The sequence below is a fragment of the Natator depressus genome, chromosome 12 (genome assembly GCF_965152275.1).
Source record: "Natator depressus isolate rNatDep1 chromosome 12, rNatDep2.hap1, whole genome shotgun sequence".
Lineage (NCBI taxonomy): Eukaryota > Metazoa > Chordata > Testudines > Cheloniidae > Natator > Natator depressus.
In genome coordinates this window covers 3,945,507-3,959,985 of record NC_134245.1, presented here as the reverse complement: position 1 = coordinate 3,959,985, position 14,479 = coordinate 3,945,507, and the positions used below count along the sequence as shown (strand labels likewise).

At 48.7% G+C, this 14,479-nt stretch overlaps 1 protein-coding gene across 1 annotated transcript in view; it reads left to right on the top strand.

The window, feature by feature from the left end:
- The window catches only part of AARS1 (alanyl-tRNA synthetase 1), a 51,420-nt gene that overhangs the window by 972 nt on the left and 35,969 nt on the right, over window positions 1-14,479 (top strand). The window contains exons 2-9 of the mRNA XM_074968361.1: window positions 1,257-1,420; window positions 2,321-2,509; window positions 4,989-5,134; window positions 6,821-7,012; window positions 8,045-8,189; window positions 10,725-10,870; window positions 12,852-12,960; window positions 13,080-13,230. Of these exons, the coding sequence (XP_074824462.1) occupies window positions 1,277-1,420; window positions 2,321-2,509; window positions 4,989-5,134; window positions 6,821-7,012; window positions 8,045-8,189; window positions 10,725-10,870; window positions 12,852-12,960; window positions 13,080-13,230 (1,222 nt within the window). The 5' untranslated portion in view covers window positions 1,257-1,276. The remainder of the gene's footprint in view (window positions 1-1,256; window positions 1,421-2,320; window positions 2,510-4,988; window positions 5,135-6,820; window positions 7,013-8,044; window positions 8,190-10,724; window positions 10,871-12,851; window positions 12,961-13,079; window positions 13,231-14,479) is intronic.

Here is a 14,479-nt window from a genome sequence, read left to right as displayed (position 1 = left end):
TGCCAAAATCCTCACTCTGGGAGAAGTGAAAAAGCCTTACAGCTAAAATGTCACCAGGCGTTTTAATACACTTTAAAAATGATTTTGTGGTTTTTTAAATTTAGATTTTTTTTCCCCTTGCTTCCAACCCCAGCTTCTTCTCCCTTGCTCAGAGAGAGGCAGCTGCTCTAATGACTTGGGTGGTGGACAGGCAGATTCTCTGCTCGGGACACTTCTTTCTCTCTAAATTCCTCTGGAGGGTTCCAGAATGGACTCCAAGACTCAGATCCTCTAAGATATTTAGACACTTAGTTCCCATTGATTTCAATGGGAGCTAGGTGCTTAAATGCTTTTGTGAATCTGGGCCTGGGTGACTGGGAACTGAAATACGTGTGGGCTGCTGAAGGGGTGTTGCACTGACAATCATACTGCTGGTTCCTCTGCTACTCCTGTGGCTCTGGAGAAGCAGACAGAAAGAAACCATTCAGACCCCTTTCTTACTTCTGCCTGCTGTCCCCCTGGCAGCTGGAGAAGACCTTGCTTATCAGTTCTCCCATACACACTTTCAGGGACTGCAGCGTGTCCCCAGTCCTCTTCTCCGTCTTGAGAGGAAGCAGGAAGTAGCCAGTGTTCTCTGGGGAGAAGGGCTGGTAATTAATTTGCTGTAGGATAGTGATGATTGGTGCTGGATCCTTAAGTCTCGATTTCCTTGCATCCTGATGTTTAGGGTTTTTTTAAACTATATCAATCTGTTCCCTTTTTTCCTGGTAAGTGAATTATTGAATTTGCCAGCCCTAACTCGTGGTTTGTAGAGCATGCAGTGATCACTTAAAACCCATTTTCTGTCTATTGTATTTGCAAGGCAATGTGTTCCTTGTTGGATGGCATTCATGAGCCACAGCATAGAGTCACCAGTACTGTAGGCCTTTGTGTCTGTGACTCAGGGCCCCTCCCTAGAGGAGCCATGCTCAATCTGACTTAATGGTTTGGTATCCACACACAAGTGTTGAGGGGATACTCTGCCTTAAAGCTGTAGAATCTGTGATCCTTTAGCCCAATACCATTTATGGCAGAGTGAGACACTCTCATCACTCCTGGAAACAAGTGAGACTAGAAATTAACATCTGAAAATCCTAACTTTCATGAGACCCAGACAAAAGAATTAGGTGAATTACATCCCAGTTGCCTCTTCTCCGGGATCCTTATTCATTACTGTCCCATTAAACTAAGCAGAATGTGTCCTTCACCCATCTGCTTTCTCTTTTTAATTTTGCCAGCTTTGCGTGGTGATCTCAGGATGGAAACTACACTGTCAGCTAGGCAGATCCGGCAAAAGTTCCTTGATTTCTTCAAGGAGCGCCAGCACACCTACGTCCACTCATCTGCGACTATCCCCTTGGATGATCCTACTCTGCTCTTTGCCAATGCTGGTATGAATCAGGTAGGACTCTCCCCTAGGACTGTGTGACTTTGGTACCTGTCCTGTGCTTTCTGCAGGAGCAAAGAACTAAGGAGTGCTTGGCCGTGTATATTGTGGCTAGTACTTATCGTTCTGAAATTCATTCTGGTGAGATATAACGGGCTTGAATTGCTCCAGCAGTTCCCCATCAGACCCCTGGCTGTGGGCTCCCAGTGCTGTGTTGTGATGATGTTAGAGAAGATGTCCCTGTACGCTGGAGGGCCCAGAGCAGGGCAGCCTTGGCTGGGAATGGAGTCTGGCCATGTCACCTGGGGGATGTGCTAAGTCAGCACATCCCTGGGCAGCTTTTCTCAACAATGATTCTGCTAAACTGTGGTTGGTGTTTAAAGCCTCCCTCCCTCCCCATATGGAATCCTTGGTGGAGGTGCAGACTGCTCCCTGCTCCTTAGGGGAACCCTGCTCAGACACGGCAGGCTTTCCAGAGACCTCTCCGTTCTGTGTACCAGGCATCATTTCCCTCATTCCCATGCTGTCATTCCGCCACTGGGGCCTGGTCCAAGTACCCAGGCAGCCAGTGACAGGACTGCAGTGGGGTTTGGATTAGGCCCTTAGCACCAAGCAAACAAATCCTGTTTTTAAAAAAACTTTGGTCGTCTTTTATTTGAATTGGGGCAGAGGGCATAATTGCCCTCCTCCTGGGCACAGACAGGTGGATGCCGCACCCCTGGGAGTCCACCAGTACTGCTCCTGGTTTGGTAGGAGTGATGGAAAGGTTCCCTAGTCTGGTGGAGTGGCAACCTCGGCATTTCTAAATACATGCATTGGGCATGTTCTTATTGGCCCACGCATACTGACCCACAGAGTGCTCGCTGCCTAGGTGAGTTCTTAAGTTTAAATCATCTTGTTTCTATTTCCTCCCAGTTCAAACCCATCTTCCTCAATACCCTTGACCCCTCCCACCCCATGGCTAAACTGACCAGAGCCGTCAATACCCAGAAGTGCATCCGAGCTGGGGGCAAACACAATGACCTGGATGATGTGGGGAAAGATGTCTACCACCACACCTTCTTTGAGATGCTGGGGTCCTGGTCATTTGGAGATTACTTCAAGGTAAGCGGGGATCTGGAATCTAAGCGGAGCTTTCATGAAGTTTAAGGCCAGAGGGGACCATCAGATCATCTAGTCTGACCTCCAGGCCACTAAACTTCACCCAAATACCTCTACATTGAGCCTGATGACCTTGGTTAAACCAGTCTTTGGGAGGCTAACACGAGGACTGTTGTGTATGGCAGGCAGAGAATGGGAGTGACTGAGATGCCACTAATGCCCAAGTTTCCTGTGATGGCAGGGAATGATTAGGTTGGTTATGCCTGTTAGAGGGCTTTCCCTTCACCCTCTCCTCTGGTTCTTGTCACGCAGACAGAAAGCAAAAGTCTGAAGAGCAGGCAATGTGATGTTTATTGGGGTTAGTTCCAAGCAAGCATATCCAGAGCTCTACATGCCAGCAGTGTCTATTTCCCAGTGGTCTGTTCCCAGCTCTGACACTGCAGAGCATTTATCCCACATCCCCCTTCCCAGCTCTGATGCTGCAGAGCATTTACCCCATGTCCCCCTTCACAGTTCTAACGCCACAGAGCCTTGTCTGTGTCCCTGTTCCCCATGCCCTCCTTCTTAGCAGGTCCAAATATACCTGCAATGGATGCCCACAGTCCCACCCCTTACAACTTAGGGTCATGTTCCGTTTTGGGTCGGGAGTCTTGGTCACCCCTCCCATGGGGTACAAAAGAGGTGGAAGGAGTGAGGTTGTGCTCTGGTCAGGGATGGGCATTTCTTTGGTTTTTTAGTGTTTTATACCTTCCACCCAGTCCCCCCTTGCCCCTCCTGACTGGTTGCTTGACTTTGCCTTGAGATAGGGGTTGAGGCAGACTTAAAATGTGCTCATATATTACACTCCCACCATGCCCTGTAACACTTTAACTGATCTTATCTGTTCTCCTTGTGCTGACAAAGCCATCTGACTAGGCAGAAGAAACATACACAGTCTTTGTCCTTTGTTTACGCATATTAGTATAAGATATAAGAGTATCAAAGGTCAAACCCAAAATTCTATCTCAGGCTGACAAATAAGCCTATATACTAACAATGCCCAGATGATCCTGGCAGGTGATCTATGCCCCATGCTGCAGAGGAACGTGAAAAGCCCCAAAGGTCGCAGGCAATCTGACCTTTGGGAAGATTCCTTCCAGACCCCAAATCTGGTGATCAGTTAGACCCTGAGCATGGTAGTAAGATGCATAAGTTAGTCGCCTAAGACAGAAAATTCTGTATACCACCTCACAACAGTGGGACCATCGACAGAAAGTAAGAATGTATCTGTGCATCGGATAATAAAGCACTTGGAACCCTTCTGGATGGAAAAAGCCCATAGCTGTCTACCTGCCTCCCAGGGATGTTGTGAGGATTAATTAGCTAATGTTTGTAAAGCCTTCAAATGTGAAAAGCTCTCTGTAGAATTGTGTTCTTGTTTGTCTAATCTCAGTGCAGTGTAAGAAGTACAGTCTGAACATCTTGTTAGCACTACAGCAGTGTGACAAACATTCATTCTTATAACAATAGGGAATCAGTAAATAAATACAAATAAACCAGTACTTTTAAATTGGATTAAAGTCTCCTGGTCCAGTGGGCTACGAAAGGCAAAGCAATTCCTTGTGTCAGGCTTTTAGCGTCTAAGCAGGCTATCATCCAGAATGGTCATTTTCCAGTGCACTTTCTGCAGCCCTTCATTTGTAAGTGGCTCAGATTGCAGGCTTTAGGACTTTGGAGGCAGGGTTCCAGCAGATGTTCTGGATGCAAGCCGGAGATAGTGAGAAGGACTTGCTGAGAAGATAGGAGCATAAAATGAGAAGGACTTGCTGAGAAGATAGGAGCATAAAATGAGGAAGCGTGATGTCCTTGCGAGTGGCTTAGTTCAAGAGTTAATACTGTGCCACTGAACTTCATGAAGATCAAAGTGCAGCAAGGTAATTAAAATAACAGTGGAACCAAAAATCAATGAGGAAAGAGAGAATCACAGTGGAACCTGCTAAGTGTTAATTTTTTATTCTTTGGCTGCTTGTATGAAGTCATCCAGGGAACCCTAAGTTTATTGATGTATGGGGATTTCCTGCCCCCTGCAAATATTGGCCTGCCTGTTTCAGCTGTCATTGGCTAAAGCACTCTGGTTCTTGACCTTATTTGCTATCTAAAAGTCTAAGACTTCAGCTCATTTCAGGTTCTGAGGGGCAGGTGTTTTGAGCCTCCAGCTCTGCCAAGGGGTACCTGCAGTGGGCCTAGAGAGAGGGGCAATCCATTGTGTAGGTTCCAGGCCTCAATTCTTTTGCATGCAGTGGAGTCAGTGGGAGGATGTTTCATGTGTTCTGTGTTCCCTGTGCTTCCTATTTAGTTTACTTTAGACTTGGTGATGTGCAAAGCCTATTCTGAGGCATTACAGTTTGTGCCTTCAACTCCTGCCTGTTCTGGGTTGGGCTGTGTTGTATGGGTATGAAGATCTGTTTGCTTTTCCTCACTAACCTTGTCTTTCTTGCTGCAGGAACTGGCTTGTAAACTGGCTCTGGAGCTTCTCACCAACGAGTTCGGCATCCCCATTGAAAGACTCTATGTCACTTACTTTGGTGGCAACAAGGCAGCTGGATTAGAGCCAGACCTTGAGTGCAAACAGATCTGGCAGGATTTGGGGTAAGGGCATTCAAAAATATAACTTCTCTTATGAAAACCGTGCTGGTGATAGGTGCAGGCCTGACAGCCTTGGAGCCTGGAGTCCCTTGATTGCCCATGCCATGGTTGAGGCGGAATAAGCTTCATGTTGTCTCACCAGTGAGCCAAACCACACCCTAAAGGGATAGCCTGATGGGGTGAGAAATAATTCACTCCCCACAGCCCAGTCAGTCTTTGACCTCTCCGCTGAGAAGCTCCTTTTGAGTCATAAGTGCAGTGAGCACATGACACTTATGTTCCGTGGTCTGCACTGGCTGCCTGTTGGTTTCCAGATGGAGTTAAAGATGTAGGCTTTGATATGTAAAGCCCTAAATGGCCTGGGATGGGTCTGCCTGACAGAGCACTCCTGCGCTATCCTGCTGCAGCAGTGCTCAGCAAAAACATTCGAAGTGGAACTGTTTTGGCTTGCTTGAATGGGAGCTGCTGATGTCGTGTTCTCCACAAGGAGCCTGTGACTTTGGGATTGCTTTCCTCTTGGCTTGAAATAGTCTGGATCTGCTGATTTCCAGGGCATACTGCAAAGTCTGTCTTTTCAAATGGGTGTTTGGAATGGAAGAGGGGCTGGGGAAATTTGAGGGGAAGGGAAGTTTCCATTTAGTGATTATTTAATTTACTGCCATTTACAAGACCTGGGATCTGCTGCTGCGTTGTTCTGTAGTCACAGATTGGATTTCCAGTGGCACCTGAGCCTGGAAGATTACATAGACTGAAATAAGTAAAACATTGACCCAGCCTAACCAGGCAACCCTTGCCAGCTAGGAAGTGGGCTCTTTGGGATTGTAGATGCACCTGTGAAGGCTGAATCCCTTCAGCACAGGATTACTGGACAGACTCAGGACGTACAAATTCTCTTCCATCAGCAAGAGTGGGCCATTGCTGTGAAAGAATTAACCTTATACCACTGAAATGGAATCAGAAACCGCATGGAAACCCACTTATGACCATGCTGAAGATACATTGCTGGCTGAAATCCTATATGCTTTGCAGTGGGAACAGAGGAAGTAGGTGGTATTTACTTCACACAGCATTTTATTTTAAGGAAATGCAGCATGTCTTATTTGGCAATGGACACACATCAGTGGGTCTTCACCGTGGCAGCATATCACAGATCATATTCTCTGGGTGGAAGAGCCATAAAGCCAAGGGCTTTGAGGTGACACTCGTAATTAAAAGGGAGAGATTGAGATGCATCCTGTTGTATCGTTGTTTAAATAAAGCCTGGGCATTCTGCACAAAAGAAATCCCCTAGTAAAGCCTAACCAAGGCCAGACTTGTCCCTGAGGACAGAAGATTGTAAAAAATGGTAAAAAATGGATCACTTTCAGTTCTAAAAGCACATGGTGGCATCTTAAAAATATTCTACGTACAAACAGGCCTCTCACCAGGAGAGATGAGCTGCTTGTGAATGTGTCAGTTTTGAAGTGGGGGAGCAGGGCACTTGTTTGGTCCTGCTAGAATGGGAAGTCCAAATGGTAGGTGTTAGAAAGCAGGATCTCAGCTGGGTCTCTCTCAAAAGCCTGTGGGCTCTTCCAACCCATTCAATGAGTTTTAACAAGTAAAAGGTGGTTTCTTTATTTGCCCCTGAATTGGGGGAGGTCCCTGTCTTGCTCTCACCTCTCTGATTTAATGGGCACTTTCATGGTACAGACTGGCTGAGAGCAAGATCCTGCCTGGCAGCATGAAGGATAACTTCTGGGAAATGGGAGAGACAGGCCCCTGTGGCCCCTGCAGTGAGATTCATTATGACCGGATTGGGGACAGGGATGCCTCACACCTCGTCAATCAAGATGACCCCAATGTCTTGGAGATCTGGAACCTGGTGTTTATACAGTTTAACAGGTGAGCCAAGAGCCTGCCCCCTCCAGGCATTTCTTGTTTAATGGAGAAGGAGAGCTTCACTCTGGCAAAAAGACAGCTCTGTAAAGCCGCAGCACCGGGAGGCTGTAGGCTGGGAGCCTCCGCCCTCCAGTGTGAACTGTTCTCGCCAACCCCACAGCTGGCTTCTGAGCTGCCCCTGATGGGTGTTGGGGGAATATGGTTAAATTGTGAAATCTGGGATTTAGGAGGAGGGAGGTTGTAGTTCATCTGTAGTTACCTCCCACTGTTTTTCCCTGTGTAACACCTCTGCCCCGTGACTAGCCTCTAGCACCGCTGATCAGGCTCCTTCTAGTGACCCGCCACTGCTGTTCTTCATCAGACACGGGGGGGGGGCCCATTAAGACTCCTCTCTCTTCACCCTCCACACCCCAGCAGCTAAGCTGCACTCCCAGCACCCCATGTCACTCAGTACAAGGTATTTCGTGTGTGTTAACCATCTTCCCTAAGCAGCTATTGGGAGCAAATAATCAAGCCCAGCTGCTGAGCGGAAAGGACTGTCGTCATGCTTGGAGGCTCTGCAAGCTGTAATTCAGTGGGAGTCCTTCAGGCCGAACGCTTGGCTCCACTCCCTACCGGGCTGACTTCTGCGCCATCTCCCATCACAGCCTTGATCAGCGGGGTTGAGGTGGCTGACCTTTCTCTCGTTATAGCTCTGGAAGGAGGGCCGTTCCGCCACTGGCCTGTGACTTTGCAATGCTCCCCCCCTACTCCCATATACATGAGTTAGTCTGTGGCTGCCTCCTGGGCCAGGCTGGGGACACTTATTCAGCCCATTTCTCTGGGTGAGGGAGGATTTGTTTATGCTGGTTCTAGTTTGCTCTTGAGTGTCTTGTTACTTACCCTCTTATTAAGGCTTCTGGGGGCCCATGTGTCTGCCTGCCTTATAAGACCAAGGGGATCATTTAAAGTCTTGTGGGGATGAGAGAAGAGATGGCAGCCCCGCTGCAGCAACCCATTCAATGACTTTTTGTCTTTTTCCCTGGGGTTGGGCAGAGAGGCTGACGGGACCCTGAAACCTCTTCCCAAGAAGAACATTGATACTGGGTTGGGTCTGGAAAGGCTGGTGTCTGTGCTGCAGAACAAGATGTCCAACTATGACACTGATCTCTTCATCCCCTACTTTGAAGCCATCCAGAAGGTACAGATCCATGACTGGGCCATTGAACCTGATCAAAATTTGTCTGCTTACCCTGTTATGCATAGCCTCATATTGTGCATGGCACTGTACACTCAGGGAAGCTGTCCCAAAGGAGGGGACCATAGTGACTTCCTAGTGGCTGTGAGAATCTAAAAATGTCAACCTAAAAACGCTTGGCTTGCAGATTTGTACCTTGGCAAGGGTAGAAGGCTAGACTATTCCGTAGCTGCTGCTTTAGGAGTGAATCTGGGGAGAGCATGTGGATCTGATCAGAGCAGCTCACGGGGATGTTTCCCTGTGAGCTGTGCTGACCATGAACCGTTTGGTCATCTTTGAAAGTAGGAGACACCGCCCTCCCCTCTATATAGCTGCCTTCCTTTTGCAAGCTTCCTAACTGCACTAAGAGCTTTTCAGAGCCCTAAAAAGCCTGACTCAAAGAGACTTTGTTTTAAACAAACAGACCTGATCAGTAGGCTTGAGATGGCACAGCTCTGTGTTCAGGGCCAAGCTCCATTTATCATGCTCTGGGCCAGCAGAGGCTGGGAACTTTGCAGAAGCAGCATGTACCTCCTTTGGGAGTCTTGGTGGAGAGGGTCCTCCACCTCTCCTCCTCCTCTTGATTACCCACCACCACCCTGTCCAAGCACTGGGGGAAGTCTCATTGTGCTCTGGAGGGTGCCATGTCCAGTCTCCTCAACTGGAAAGACGGGTGGGACCCAGTGTGGGGATCTAGGTGGTGAAACTGGGTCCAAAGCCAAACTTCAGCAGCTGGTCACCTGCCTTAAAACCTCCCTGCTCAAGGCTTGCAGGACTACATAGCTTGACTTGTATAATCCATCTCTGTTAAGTAATCAGAAATTAGATGAAGGTTTCTAACCATCAGAGGAGTGAAGTTCTGGAACAGCCTTCCAAGGGAAGCAGTGGGGGCAAAAGACATATCTGGCTTCAAGACTAAGCTTGATAAATTAGCCTAATTTTGGCAATTAATTGATCTTCAACTATTAGCAGTAGATGTGCCCAATGGCCTGTGATGGGATGTTAGATGGGATGGGATCTGAGTTACTACAGAGAATTCTTTCCTGGGTAGCCGGCTGGTGAGTCTTGCCCACATGCTCAGGGTTCTGCTGATCGCCATATTTGGGGTCAGGAAGGAATTTTCCTCCAGGGCAGATTGGCAGAGGCCCTGGGGATTTTTCGCCTTCCTCTGCAGCGGGGGGCACGGGTCACTTGCTGGAGGATTCTCTGCACCTCAAAGTCTTCAAACCACGATTTGAGGACTTCAATAGCTCAGACATAGGTTAGAGGTTTGTTACGGTTACAGGAATTGGTGGGTGAGATTCTGTGGCCTGCGTTGTGCAGGTCAGACTAGATGATCATAATGGTCCCTTCTGACCTTAAAGTCTATGATTCTATGTAAGTGGCATATGCTGGCCTGTGGGGTGGTGTCTGAAAGATGCGCAGCAGAAGTGGGTGGATTTATGCTCCTTTTTGGTTCTTTATGATAAAAAAAAGTTGTTTTTCTGCTTGCTTTTCTCATTCGGAAGATCCCATGTGATCATCTTGATTTTGCTGGAAGACTCTGAAATGTGGATTGTGAGCAATCTGAGCCCTTGGGGAGGGGGTTGAATCTTTAAGAAAGACATCCTTTCTCCTGAACGTTTCTCAGACATTGGAAATGACTAGATGTTAACACAGGGGTTTCACAGTCTGACTAAAAATCCCTTCCCCTGTCTGTCAGTAGGCTTTCCCTTACTGGGGGTTTCTGATATCTTCATCCTACCAGTCTCCCAGTCATCCTCATTTCTACAAATGAGTTGACAGGATCAATATTTCAAATATAAAAAAACAGGCAGAAAAGCTGCATTTTGGGGGCTTGTTTGTGAAAAGCCTTCCCAGGCCATCTCCATCGACCATAAAGGAACAAAGAAAAGGCCACGAACGCCTGTTTCTCTTTGCAGGTCGCCTTTAAGGCGGCTTTCCCTGAACACTGGCGTTGTCAGCGAAGGAAGAAGCCAGGCCCTGAAAGCAGCAATAGCGCGTGGTAAATAGAATGGGGACTGCAGTGAAACTGCTTGGAGGAAAGACTTGTTGGCTGTGTTGGTTATGCCTGGCTGGAGTCTGTGACCCAGCATAGCAAAACCAGCCTCAGCTGTCGCTCCAAATCCTGTTGGATTCTCCATCTCAGTCACTGCCTTTGCTGACCTGGGCTCTGTCTGAGCCAAGCAGTTTCACTTTGCTTGCTCCCTTCTGATCAGGGAGAGATGAGCTTGGCTCCTTCCAGAGCCACTCAGCCTCTATTCCAGAGGGTGCGGGGGATAGTGAGGTACCCTTCTCCCATCCAGAGAAGTGTGCTGCCTCCATAACATTCCCAGCCTCCACTGGCCCTGAGCAAGGAGAGCAAGGCCAGCCCTGGACTTGGGTCATCCAGGCCATGCTGCCGAGCAGAGCCATGTATCTAACCATCTGTGTGTCCCCCTCTATAAGCAGACAAGACAGCAAGGTTCTCCATACCCACTGTGTCCTCTCTCTGCATAGGGCACTGGGGCCAGGCCGTACACAGGGAAGGTTGGTGCTGAGGATGCAGACGGTATAGATATGGCATACAGAGTCCTGGCAGACCATGCCCGAACTATCACTGTGGCCCTTGCTGATGGAGGGAGACCTGACAACACTGGCAGAGGGTAAGAGTGCATGTGGCACAACTGTGCATTACTGAACCGGGGAGGAAGCAGGAGTGGTGTTACTGCAGGTTGTATGTGTGTCCAGAGGCTGCAGGTCAGTCCTGGCGATGGTGAAATTCCACCATTTAGAGGCAGGTGAAACTTACAGCCATTGACATCTTGATCTGGGAAACAGAGGTGGTGTGGTGTCCCCCTCTACTCTGGGTGCATTGAGGGTCTTCTCACTCCTTTGGGCATCTGGAGATACCTCATTTGAACCACCTGCACATGCAAGGCACTATTTTCCTTGTAATTGAGAAGGCTGGAAGGGATCAATAGCAGGGCTTGGAGCCAGGCTTATTGTGGTTTGGGTAAGTGCTGTGCAAATGTTCCACCCAGTGCTGTCCATGCATCTCAGTCCTGAGTGTCAGCTCTGCCCCTGCTATTCCAGCTCTGGGCTTCTCACGCACATGCTTCGGCCAGTGTCCCTCAATGCTGATGTGCAGCTGCTCCACAGGGAGGTAGTTCCCAAGCTGTAAGAGTGTAAATCTATGACTAGGGCTGTACTGCAGGCCTGTGTCAAGTAAAGGAGATTGAGCGAGTGCACAGTGTTGGAGAGCAGAGGTAGCAAAATCGAACAACGTGGTAGCAATTGGAGACCCCCACTAACCGTATAAACTGATCAAATGACCCAATGGGACCAAGTTTAAAAAGACAGCTTTTAAAAGTGGCTGCTTTGTGGAACAGCTAGTTCTAGAGCACAAGAAGAGAGGCTGTTCTTAACTCAGCTTTAAGTGAACACACAGACACCAGTTCAAGAAGGGAGAGTAGTTGAGCTACTCTAACAGTGACCATAATATAATTAGTGTTGATATCCAGGGGATGAGTAGGCTACAGAAAGTGACACAGCATCATTAACCTTTAGAAAGGGAGATTTCAGTAAAATGTGAAGGTTAGTCAAAAAGGTCCTGAAGCTAAAAATAAAGGAGGTAAACTCCATAGATGGATCAACCCTAGAAAGGGACCTGGGTGTCAAAGCAATGAGATTTAGGATGTGTCAGGAATGGGATGGAGAATAACACTGAAAGTATTAAAATGCCTTGATATAAATGAAAGGTGTGGCCTTGTCTGTCACTGGTCACCCCAGCTTACTGCAGAACTAGAGGTGTGGTCAGAGAAGAGTGATGAGAATGATCAATGGCCTGGAAAAAAACTCATGTGATGAATGACTGAAAAACGGGGATTGTTACCTGAGCAAAGAGAGATAAAAGGGGACACGGTAGAAGTATGGAAAATACTGACTTGTAGAGACGGTAGATCCAGAAGTTCTGGTGTCTGTCTCATTAACACAAGAACAAGGGGACATTGAATAAAATTAAAAGGAAGAAAATTCAAAACTAATAGAAGGAAATATTTTTCTGCACAATGTATAATTAGACTGTGGAACTCGCAAACACAGGAAGTCTGTGGGGCCACGAATTTAGCAAGATTCAAAAAGGCATTGGACACTTATACAGATATCAAGAATAGCCAGAGCAATCATAATTACTGATCACAACATTTTGGGAAGGGATGTGAAGCCTTATGCTGCTGGGTGTAAGCTAGGCTCTAACAGTTAGAGGTCAGTGTGAGACCTAATCTGCAGGCAGATTATCTCACATCTATAACTGTAGGGTTTTTACAGCTTCCTCTGATGGACCTTGGGTCTGATGCAGCCTGGCATATGTTTGTCTCTCTCACAGCTGTGCTGATGCCCCTCAGTCCTGACACACAGCCACTCTGCTGTTCTAGTCCTGCTCCCCACACCCTGCACTCTGCCAGCACGCCTCATTTCCCACCCACAGGTGTTGAGGGCGTGGATTCCAAAACTAGGTGGGAGGAGCTGAGGAAGAGGCCCTCAGTATTTGCATTGCCCATGTTTAGCTGCTGGCGGATGCCACTGGCAGGAGGGGAGGGGGCGTAATGTCCGAGTGAGGATCCCCTTTCTGTGCTGTTCCCGCAGGTATGTTCTGAGAAGGATTCTCCGGCGGGCCGTGCGCTACTCCCACGAAAAGCTCAATGCCCCCAAGGGCTTCTTCGCCTCGCTGGTCGACGTTGTGGTGCAGTTGCTGGTAGGTCCCTTTGCTGCCCAGTGACTGCGTGAGAATCCGAGGTTGTGCATGGTAGGAGACTCCACCTGCTGTCTGATGCTGATCTCTGCTCTTAATGGCTGCTACTCCCGCGTCTGCAGGGCGACGCGTTCCCCGAGCTAAAGAAGGACCCGTTCATGGTGAAGGATATTATCAATGAAGAAGAGGTTCAGTTCCTGAAAACGCTCAGTAGAGGGCGCCGCATCCTGGACCGGAAGATCCAGAGCTTGGGAGACAGTAAAACGATCCCTGGTAAGGTTTGTTTAACTCCTTTCATGCTGAATGAGGCTTCCAGGGATTCCTCCTGCCCCGACACACCAGCTGTGTCCTGTGGAAATCTGCTGCAGAACAGCATTTTCCACCTGGGAGTCGGTCAGGGCTCAGCTGGGCTGCCTGTGAATTGAGCAGGGTGAAAGGTGTCAGATTGATGGTACTGGAGACTGAAGCCCTCTATCACAGCGGGGGCAGCTGCGGAGTGAGTCCCCCATGCACCGTCCTGCCCCTGGCTCACCTGTGACCTACAACATGATCCCATCTCCGTGGCCTATTCAGTCCTTGGGCTCTCTGAGGCTGCCAACAATTGGTTCTTCTTCGAGAGATGTCCTTATGGGTACTCCACTCCAGGTGTTGGTGTGTCCCTGCACCTTCGATCGGAGATTTTTACAGCAGTACTCATACCGGTCACAAACGCAGCCGGTCTCCTCAGTTCCCTCTCTACCGTCCCCGGTCTGAGACGGAGCTCAGCAGACTTGCTAGAAAACTTTTTCTCCCTTGTTACTTTTACCCTTTTAGATAGTTTGTTACCCAGAGTGTTCACTATTAGTGTTACCCGGAGTGTTAATTAGTTTTTTTCTTAAAAAAAAAAAAAAAAAAAAATTCTTTGTTCCTGTCAGCGCAGCCGCTTCCGACATGCCTGGCTCTCCAGGCTTTAAGTGCTGCTCGAATTGTAAGGGTGCTATCCCCTGTCAGCTGGCCATTCCAGATGCATAAAATGTTTGGGGGAGTCCCACATTCCCCCAAAATGTGCCCACTGCAGCAAACTTTAGTCTAGGGCACGGAAGGACAAGGAGCTGAGGCTAAAGCTTCTCTTGCTTCAAAAATCCTTAGGGTCCGCTTCAGACCCGGGCACTGATTCCGGCTCCGCTGCATGCCACAGCCCCCCCCGCCTCAAAGAAGCTGAAGAAAACTTCCATAAACCATCACCTTCTGTCACCCGCAAAGGGAACTTTGAAGGAGAAGGCTTCTCCGGCCAGGTCTCCTGCCTCCCTCCCAGCGCTTCCCCGGCTGAGCTGTTTTGATGCGCCGGGCTCCTCCAGCGCCATGCAAAACCCGGCTGCAGCGGTAGCACACCGCTCCAGTGCCGAGGCTTCAGGCTTCCAATTGCCTGCCTCTCACATGGCACCGTTTGGCACCGCTTCTGTCGCAGCGCCGACACAGGCTGGTATGCCTGACCCCCCGCAAGCTGTCACCGCTCTCCCGGCACCAGCACCCGCTGAGCTGA